Source organism: Etheostoma spectabile, chromosome 16, assembly GCF_008692095.1.
Source record: "Etheostoma spectabile isolate EspeVRDwgs_2016 chromosome 16, UIUC_Espe_1.0, whole genome shotgun sequence".
Lineage (NCBI taxonomy): Eukaryota > Metazoa > Chordata > Actinopteri > Perciformes > Percidae > Etheostoma > Etheostoma spectabile.
In genome coordinates this window covers 9814478-9825200 of record NC_045748.1, presented here as the reverse complement: position 1 = coordinate 9825200, position 10723 = coordinate 9814478, and the positions used below count along the sequence as shown (strand labels likewise).

The window sequence follows — 10723 nt, the reverse complement described above, 5'->3', positions numbered from 1 at the left end:
GGGGGGTTGTTTTCCGGCTTTGACTTTGGAAAATCCGATTTTCCGTGTACAAAAGGGACGCACTATTAGTTACTGTCCAGTGGAAACCATGTATCTCCTTTATGTGATGAGAAAATTCTCCTACCTCTTAAGCTTCATAAAGTCTTTAAAAAGCCTCTTGGATCAGATGGAAAATGCATAGAGCTCATAATCCCAAATTATTGTGATAATTGATGAATCGTTCATGCAAAAAATGGCTGAAAATGCTATTTTTAGCCTCTCAAATACGGAGATTGCCTGCTTCTCTGTTTATTAATCAGATTCAATTTACTTAAACTTAAAACTTACATTTTATTTATAGTATCAAATCATAACAACACACTTTACAGATAGAGCAGGTCTAGACCACACTCTATCATTTACAAAGTCCCAACAATTCTAGTAAAACAGTCACAATAAAGATAATAGATAATAGAACTACAAATGGTAGTTGTAGTAGTTCATGTCATGTCAAAACATATAACTAAATATCTTTGGGCATTGAACTGACAAAATAAGACATTTTAAGACATCACCTGTGACTTGGAGGAACTGGGATATTAACTGGACATTATTCACTCTTGGCGGAGTTTGACATTCGAGCCGTAAATTACTCATTGTAGCATGCTGAGTCCTGGTCTACCACTTGGGGAACGCAGCACGAGCACATAACAACAAAACAAACATGCTAAATTAACATATGTTTATTTTGAAAGCATTTTTAAAAATTATAGTGGAAAAAAAATCTAACAATTCGTCCTTATGAAATCCAACCGCGGCACGGCTGTCTTGGAACGCAATAGACAGACGATGGCAAAGTGCCCCGACACTTTAACTCATTTAACAGTGAACACATGTTTTACTAAAGCAGTATATGAAATCAGATCTATTACCTACCACCATTAAGTTGTTTTGAGTTATTTAAAATATTTATAAAATATCTGGTTATGCAAGATTTTATTATTCCACTCATTTTTGAAACAATGCAATTACTGGTTTCAGCCACCAGGGGTTTTTTACATCCCTTTCATCTTGGCGGCAGGATCAGCTGTTCAGAATGATATTCAGTGACGTTGAGATGTGTCACATCATACCTAGATTACACAAACCGATTACCCCCCCCCCCCCTGCTATTTGCAGAGTAGTACAGACGTGATAACGGTGCATTGACATTTATTTCTTTGAAGCATAGGCAGACCTCAGGTTACAGAGCCTAAACTAGGTCACAAGCAACGCACACACAAACACACACACACACACACACTCTCACACACACACACACACACACACACACATTCAGAGTCACATGGTGACAGAAGTTGCACAGAAACAATTTTACGGCCTTGGACATAATCATAATCTCATGTTTGCACACGTGGTCTCTGTCTGGGTTTCTTAGAGCTTTCCAGCTTTGTTCATCTGTTTGTTTTTTGTTTTTTTTGGCATGTCTGTTGATCTCTTGTGTTTGTCTGTCCTAGATTATTCCAGACTTTGGCTAAACAGAGACAACTGACCGAAGTACAGGCTCTTTTGCTGGGGCATGTGTCTCAGTCCTGCTTCATGCGGCAGAACTGCACAGCAGGCAAAATGTAAGTATACAAACACAGACATGCATGTATTCACTGGTTAAACAAATTGGGACAACAAATGACTCAGCTGCTTTTTGTATTATATAACATGACCACTCTGTAGAGCAGTGATGCAAGAAGAACTCAGATCATTGACTTTAATAGAATCAATATAACGTGTAGAAAAACTCTATTGCATATAAGAGTGAAATTGCCTGCAATTCTTACTCAAATATCAAAATCGATGTGCAGTTAAAATGTCTCTTGTGACTGATATTGGACCCTAAGTGACGTTATTAGATATTAACACTGAAGCATCAGTGTAAGAGCAGCATGTAGCTGCTCCAGGTGACGCTACGTTAACTACTTTATAAAAAGATAGAGATATTGAAATGAGACCATTTTAGAGGTTAGATGGTAACTGTGTCACTCACAGAGTTATGGGACAAGGGACCCGTAAGCATTTTTACATTTAAAAAAATCTTAATCTGCAAAGTAACACGTGACTTAAGATATCAGACAAATGTAGTGGAGTGGAAACATTGTTTTCCTTTGATATGGAGTGGAAGTATTCACATTTGCATTAATTTTTGTAAAATAATTTTCCCTTTATTCGATAGTGACAGTGGATAGACAGGAAAGGGAGAGAGATGGGGGATGACACCCAGCATAGGGCAGCAGGTAGGAGTCAAACCCGGGCCGCTGCATAGGGACTCAGCCTGCACGGGGTGCACGCTCTTAGTGGGGGAGCTAGACGCTGGCCCCTTTTTTGTACTTTTCTCAAATGTAAAAAACACAAAATATTGAATGATTTTGCCTCTTTGGGCCTCGAACATTTGTCTGAATGAAACATCTGAGAAGTTTAAAGTGGAAAAGTCTCTTTGGCAGAACTGCTGACACCAGGCTCCTTTTAAAACCGGATCTTATTTTCATGTTAAATCTCAGTCTGCAAAGTAACTATAGCTCATGTGAGTGAAAAGTACAATATGTTTTTTGTTGGAAATGTAAGCAGATAAAAGCTTTAGTAGCATACAATGGAACTACTCAAGTACAAGTACCTCAAATGTTTGAATGCACTACTTGAGTTAATAGCAGTGGTGGAAAAAGTATTTAGATCCTTTACTTTAGTGAAAGTACTACTACCACGCTCTAAAAATACTCTGTAACAAGTAAAAATCCTGCATTTTTTGTTGCATTACTTAAGTAAAAGCACAGCTAGATAGCTAGATAGGTAGATAGATAGATAGATAGATAGATAGATAGATAGATAGATAGATAGATAGATAGATTGATAGATAGAGAGATAGATAGATAGATAGATAGATAGATAGATAGATTGATAGATAGAGAGATAGAGAGATAGATAGATAGATAGATAGATAGATTGATAGATAGAGAGATAGATAGATAGCTAGATAGGTAGATAGATAGATAGATAGATAGATAGATAGATAGATAGATATTAGATAAATATTTATTGATCCCAATAAAATGGGAAATTATAGCGTTACAGCAGCAAAATCAGTCACACAGCACAGAATATAAATATAAATAAAAATACTAGGATACAATGTACATGAAATAATAGGATAAAATACAAAACAAACATTTGAATTTGACAAGTTGGGAATACAAAAATGTTCAACTGCTTAAATAGTAATGATAAATATGTAGATAAACCTATTGTGCAAGAGGCACTTAGTAAGTATCGTCAGTAAAATGTACTTAAAGTATTAAAAGTAAAAGTTCTCAAGGCAGAAACTCCTCACATATAAGACACTGGAAACATGATCTCAGCTGGACTTGTAGGCTGTCATATTGTTGGGTAGTTTAATTTATAATAATATATATTTATAAACTACAGGGGTTTTGTGTGCAAAAACCTTAATGTGAAAAGTAACTAGTAACTAAAGCTGTCAGATTGATGGAGTATAAAGTACAATATATCTCTCTCAAATGTAGCGGAGTAGAAATAGAAAGTAGCATGAAAAGAAAAGAATCACGTAAAGGCTCCAAACTGTTATTTAAATACAGTACTTGAGTAAATATATTTAGTTAAACTCCACCACTGGTTGACAGCGTCACAAAACTACAATTTCTTCTTTGTCCAGCAGCTGTTCTTCAGTTGTGGTGAAAGCAGAGCTTCCTCGGCTGGAGCAGAGCAGCAGAGCGGACACGGAGGAGCGGCGCCACCTACAGGCCGTCCAGCTGAAGGTCAGGAGGCCAAACACCAGGAGAGCCAAGAGGAAAGACAGAGCTGTCAGGCTTCACAGACTGTGTCTCAGGGTGGTCCGGTCCAACCAGGACCAGACCAGGAGACACGGTCAGGACCCACATCAGCCAGCTGTGTGAGGACGAGCGCTCGTCTGAGTGTGATAATACTATGGAGAGTCAAAGGGTTCAATGTTAAATAGATAAATAAGACATTATTTCAGGTTATTTTCATTCAATTCCAGCACTTTGTACAGTATGTCACATTTCCCTTCCTCCAGAGTCTGTTGATATCTCACACCCTCCTCATGAAGGTGTTACATCACATGTATTTCCAACAAGATGTTAAAAAAAACTACAAAAACACTGCTGGGTTGTAATAAAAATTACCTGCAATAAACTCAGTGAAAAGAATAATAATAATAAGATGAGTTTTACAATTTTTGCATGGTCATACAACAAGTTTTTATCTGCATCATATGATTATTTATTTATTTATTTAATATTGAACACTTTGGGTCCCTGTATTGTATTGTAGTATTATGTATTCATATTGTCTACATCAGAGATGTAGTGGAACTCAGTTTGGACCAAATTTTGACAGAATTCAAGAACTTTTATGGGATTTATTAATAACAAAAAACAACAACTTTTCACAGCAAAAGCGTGGACGTATTCTAAGAAGGAAAAGCACAGGTATGACTTATAACATTGGTTCATTCAGGTGTGCCAGTTCAAGAGCGCTGCTGCAGTATAATACATGCTGGCTCACTGGAATACCTCATGTGATTAGTTACACCTGTGCTTTCTTGTTAGCTCGGCTCCAGACTGAAATGTCTTAACAACCATCGGATGAATTGCAAGGAAATTTGGTAGACTACAGACCGTCATGTCCCCCAGAGGAGGAATCACTGATTTTGATAATCCCCTTGACTTTTCTTCCTGCACCACCATGAGGTTGACATACATGGTTTTCAGCAAAATATCTCTTTAACTATTGGACAGGGAACACCTGGAAAACTAAGGACATTACCATCAGCCTTACTTGCACTCTGTATTTAGTGCTGATTAGCAAATGTTAGCATGCTAACAAGCTTAACCAAAATGGTGACCGTCATCAGCCAACATAAGTATGTTAGCCTTGGCATTGTGAATATTACATGTTAGCATGTTGACATTGGCATTTAGCTTAAAACACTTAACTCCAGTTATAGATGCTTGAATGTAGACTATGCTACATGTCAAAATGTCTGCCATGAAAAGGGTCTATGAGTTTGAGATCTGGGGCACTTTTCCCTGATATATTGATTAAAAAGGAGGTCATGACTACGTATGTTTACCACCCTTGTTATGTCACTGTGATTTGAGGTTTTAGCACCGAGTGTATTTGTAAATATTTGTTCTGTGTTGTAGTGAGTTGTATATATGCTAAATATGTAGAAATAAAATGATGTAAATATATGTACATAAGACACATATTTGGTTTATGACGCATTAAGAAGCAAAAATGTGACTAAAGTGTAAATGACTTAAAGGAATAATTTGACATTTGGGGATTTTGCTTTATTGCTGAGAGTTACGAGAAGATCTTCTCAAAAAGGCCAGATATATATTTCTTTATGAAATCTTAAACTACTTTCAGATAATGTTAGCTTAGCCATTTTTCATGCTACTAGGCTAACCAGATACCTGTGTTACCACTAGCTGTGTAGTTAAACTACCCGTTTACAGAGTTTCCGCTAAGCTATGCTAACCTGCTGCAGCTTATTCTTCATATGTAGAAAACAAACACCGCTAATACGCTAGCATGCCAGTGACAAAAACAAATCCACCGTCCTGCACCTTTTAAAGCTCAGTTTAATCTGTGTTAAGCAAAAAGTGTAAAACAATTGCTGTTTTAAAAAAAAAAACTTTTAGCCAGAGACAGACTAGCTGTTTCCTGTTTTCAGTCTTTGTGCTAAACCAAGCTAATTAAACCTGTTGTGAATATGTACAATATGCAGTATTTTGTATTCATCTTTCCTCCTAACACTAGTTTACTTTCTGATATTTCGACTGAATGTCACATGTTTAATTGCTTATATTTTTTTTTGGTGTTTTTTGGACCGAGTAAAAGTACAAAAAAAAAAAAAAAAAAAAAAAAAAAAAAAAGTAAATGACGTTTTTGTATTTTTTGGCAAGAAAAGCACACGAAGCAGCTTCATTTTTGAGTCTCCTGCTAACACAGCAGCAGTGAGTACAGGCCTGCAGGAATGAATATAGCTGTCAGGTAACTCAACTCCTCGCTGATGTCATGCAGAGTAATTGAAACCTTGCTGAAGGCTGCAGCCGCGGAGCCGACCGGATCCCCGCCTCTCACCGGACAAAAACTTCCCTGATCGCTACGGGGCGAAGAGCTCGGCGGTGGGAACATGGCGCATTTACTCTGGATCTACTTTCCCCAGGAAAAAGTTCGGAGGGTTGCTACATAGCACACGAGTCTCCCCTAATTTAATCGATAGTTAAACCCGCTGCAGACTGCGATAAAACTACAATCCTGCGGGGCTCGTGCTGCTCTGGATGGTGTGTTTTCCCGTCCTGCCTCAGTCCTGTTGCTGCTGTGGGATGAAAGTTGGTCGCTGCCGGATTTAGCCGAGAGCAGGATGGAAAAGCCAAGAACCAGGAAAGAAAAGGTAAAAGCTCATGGAAAACGGTGCTGCGTGTTTTTATTTAGTGGTTTCACAAAATCCGCTGTTGGAGCTGGTCTGGGTGGCAGGAGGCTGAGAGAAGGAAGGAAGGAAGGAAGGAAGGAAGAAAGGAAAGAAAGTTCACAGACTAACAGGCAGCTCACATCCCATGATGAACACTAGGATTTATTTTAAAAACCACTGGCAGAGTCTATACACTCATTAAACACCCCAAAAGTCAGCCATAGCCAATTGTTCTGTAAATAAACTGCTAATCCTTTTGTCTGAAAAACATAAATCTCTGAACTTAGTGACAAATGCCTTAATGACAGCGGTGCAAAAGTACTCCGAAGTTTTACTTAAGTAAAGTAGCATAAGTGCAAAAAATACTCTTAACAGGTAAAAGTAGGCCTACACAGGTTTTAACAGCATAAGGCACACAAGGTATTAAACGTGCTGGGTAGAATGGGACCTTTCCGAGTTTTATATTTTTTATATATATATATATATATATATATATATTGGGAAAGTTAAGTAGTAGGAGTGGCGGTTAAGTACAATACTCCTCTGAGATAGTGGAGTAGAATGTGGTGTGTGTGTGTGTGTGTGTGTGTGTGTGTGTGTATATATAGTAGCATAACATTGAACTTAAGTAATCTAAAGTAAAAGTACATCAAAATTGTATTTAAGTACAGTACTTGAGTGAAGGTACTAAGTTACTTTCCACAACTGCCTAATGAGCTGTCCAGAACACCAAAATACTCAGTTGAGTGTAAAATATGACAGAGGAAAGCACACTTGAGAGGCTGGAACCAGAACATTTTTGATATTATTTGCTTGAAAAATGACTGAAATTACCTATCGATCATTTAAAATATTCAGTTAACTTCCGGTTGATCAACTAATCGATTAATCAACTGATCTTCTGATGTAACATCAGTCCAGAGATTGTGAAGCCGTGAACACCATGTTAACTTTGTTCTTCAGCAGCGGTGGAAGAAGTACTCAGATCTTACTAAGTAGCAGTACTACAGAACAGAAATACTCTTAGCCCTGCATACAAAAAGGTACTTTAGTAAAAGTACAAAAGTGATAGTCATAAAGTCAAAGTCAAAGTACTCAATTTGCAGAATGGCCCATTTCATAATGTGTTCATCACTTTATGTTGCAGCTGATACAAGTTAAGCTTGTTTTACTTTTACTGTATACTCATTAAGGAATAAACCAAGTCTTATCTTTAACTAATTTAATTTATCATTTAACATTACTTGTTGACTATATTTTGTATTAATAATAAAAGTAACACAAAACTAAAGGGATCAATAACGTGTACAATGTACATTAGTGGAGTAAAGAGTACAATACTTGCTTCTGAAATGTACAGTAGGAAGTAAAATAGCAGTTAGTCCAAATTACCTCAAATTTGTACTTAAGTACTGTACTTACTGTAAGTTAATGTAACTTAGTTACTTTCAAAAATTGGTCTTAAGCCAGCCAACTTCACAAATATGCACGCATAAGCAGGGCTGGGTTTATAAAATGGATTTGTAATATTCATAATGTAAATTTTAATCTAGTCTTACTTTGCCAGACAGTCCTCCGAAAGCGTGGGGGAGGAAGGTCTGGGAAGGTCTGGTCTGGAACGGGCGCTGGTTTATCGGCATTTCTTTAAACCGATCACAATCGTCTTGGGGGGGGCTAAGCACCGGAGAGAAGCTGCCGTGCCGCTGCTAAAGAGGCTCGGGAGGAACTTGTTTTGGTGTACGACGTGGACGTTTTAAAAGTTGTTTCAGTCGTGCGAGAGAAAAATGCCAAATGTGTGATTTAAGAGAATCATTTCTGTTGTGTACTGTATTTCTAAGACAAAATTGTATTTTTTGTATTAATTTCTTGGCTGTAAACTACCTACCAACAGAATTATTTTAATCTGCCAACAAAATGCTATGTAAGCTTTTCTTTTAAAACATGCAAGTATGTACAGTACTAGCTATTTGGACAGAATATTGGATGTACTGGGTGCAGTGGATAACTTGGTAAGGTTCACCATTGGACCAAGTCTCGCAGGTCCTCAGATTGGACAGATAGTCTAGCTAGCGGTCTGGATTTACCCTGCAGAGATCTGAGGACCAGGTAACCATAGTCCTCAGATTGGACAGATAGTCTAGCTAGCGGTCTGGATTTACCCTGCAGAGATCTGAGGACCAGGTAACCATAGTCCTCAGATTGGGCAGATAGTCTAGCTAGCGGTCTGGATTTACCCTGCAGAGATCTGAGGACCAGGTAACCATAGTCCTCAGATTAGACAGATAGTCTAGCTAGCGGTCTGGATTTACCCTGCAGAGATCTGAGGACCAGGTAACCATAGTCCTCAGATTGGGCAGATAGTCTAGCTAGCGGTCTGGATTTACCCAGCAGAGATCTGAGGACCAGGTAACCATAGTCCAATGTGCAATGTGTCTGGCTTTTAAAATTTATAGCAGAAGTTCTCTGAGAATCTCTGTTAGGTTGAAGATATTAGAAACTGAATTGTCACTAGCCTAATTGAACCAAATTGAATCGGGACCTTGGGAATTGGAATCAATGGATTTGGGGAATCATTGGTAATACCCTGCCATATACGCAAATATGTCAACTAATCTAAATCTTGCCATCTTTTCTCAGCTACATCCAGGCACAACTTGCTTTATTTATATAGAGCCCGACCGATATCAACACAAATATTTGGTGATTTTAAAAATCCGATATATTGACTGATATATATTTAAAAAATATACAGTTATATCCAGAAACTCCTAACAAAACAGATTTACGAGCCCTCATTAATATATGATAATGCAGTTTACAAATAAAACAATAAACAGAACCGAGGAACATCTAAATATATTAATGTTATGTCAAATAAAATGTATAAAAATACAAACTTAAGACGCCAACACTCATAGCATGGTTGAAGTGTGTTTTGTCCGTTATTTATTTTTTAAATATTAATTTATCGCCATTATAAATGCTGATAACGATAGTTTGGTAAATGCCTAATATCGGCCGATAATATCAGCCCACCGATATATCGTCTGGCTCCAAAATATATATAGATATATATAGATATATCTATATATATCTGTAACTCTGGTAAAAAACCATCAGCCCCCCCCCCCCCGGGTCTACCTCCCATATACCTGCTCACCTCTATGTGTAGACTACACCTGGTGGCTAACGCTGCCTGGTACCTTCAAAACAAAAGCACTAAAACCAACCCAAATAAAATACTAATGATAAACAAATTTATGTAGCTGTATGATTCAAGGAAAACTGATTAAATAAATCAAATAATTAACCATTATATATGTATAACAAAATAAGGAATAGCTCTAACAATTGTTTTTTTGGAGCTCTTCCCTTTTTATTGGATAGTGACAGTTGATAGACAGGAAACGTGAGAGAAAGAGAGGGGATGACACGCAGCAAGGGGCCACAGGTCGGGATCGAACCCGGGCCGCTGCCAAGGACTCGTCCTACATGGGGAGCACGCTCTTATTGGGCGAGCTGTAGAGACCCCCCCCCGCCTCGAGTTAGAGCACATCAAAGCGTTCAGGGACAACGTTTTCTCTTCTGCAGGTATTCAGCCACCCAGTTTGGTGTGTGTGTTTCTCCAGGAATGTACTCCTGTGGGGTGTGTGTGTGTGTGTGTGTGTGTGTGTGTGTGTGTGTGTGTGTTCGTGTGTGTGTGTGTGTGTTCTTGGAAGGACTGGAACAGGACATCCGTGTTTTTTTTTGGGTCCTTGTTGTGTGTCAGTGAGTCTGCAAACTCCTGTTCAGACCAAGTCCTCCAACCCGTACGAAGACATGGGTCGTTGGTTCCTCTTCTCTAATATGAGCCACAGGAGCGATTAATAAATAATTAAATTAGCGGCCCTAGCGGTGGCGGATATATGACCTCAGACCTAAACCAGGGGATGTAACCATTGAAATTTTGGACGTAAAGGTCGCGATTTTAAACACGTCTTCAACGCTGTGAAACGGTCGCAGTTTGGTTATGTTAAGGCACCAAAACTACTTAGTTAAAGGTGCTTTAGATAGGATAGTGAAGATCTAGGATCCAGGTTCAGCCGAAGAATTTGAACATCAACAACTTCTCAGTCCCTGTCCCCCTTTCTGCTAAAGCCCAAACGGTCTCCTACGTAGGGCGGGGCATCAGTCAAAATCTTTTGATCCAGTGCCAATTGTGCCAAATGCTGTAATTTCCCATTTTTTGGGATCAAT

At 38.3% G+C, this 10723-nt stretch overlaps 2 protein-coding genes across 3 annotated transcripts in view; both read left to right on the top strand.

Annotated features, from left to right (window-relative positions):
- The window catches only part of pla2g3 (phospholipase A2 group III), a 10626-nt gene extending 6200 nt beyond the window's left edge, over positions 1-4426 (top strand). Inside the window, exons 6-8 of one of the 2 annotated variants that reach the window (XR_004335561.1) lie at positions 1497-1607; positions 3701-4015; positions 4079-4426. Coding sequence is in view for 1 of the 2 variants with exons in the window: in XM_032539171.1 (XP_032395062.1) it covers positions 1497-1607; positions 3701-3938 (349 nt within the window). In the remaining variant the exon portion in view is untranslated. Of the gene's footprint in view, positions 1-1496; positions 1608-3700 lie in introns of both variants that reach the window. The other variant, XM_032539171.1, reaches the window with a different exon arrangement.
- Positions 4427-6026: 1600 nt separating this feature from the next.
- The window catches only part of ttc28 (tetratricopeptide repeat domain 28), a 145557-nt gene continuing 140860 nt past the window's right edge, over positions 6027-10723 (top strand). Inside the window, 1 exon segment of the mRNA XM_032539214.1 lies at positions 6027-6469. Within this exon segment, the coding sequence (XP_032395105.1) occupies positions 6440-6469 (30 nt within the window). The 5' untranslated portion in view covers positions 6027-6439.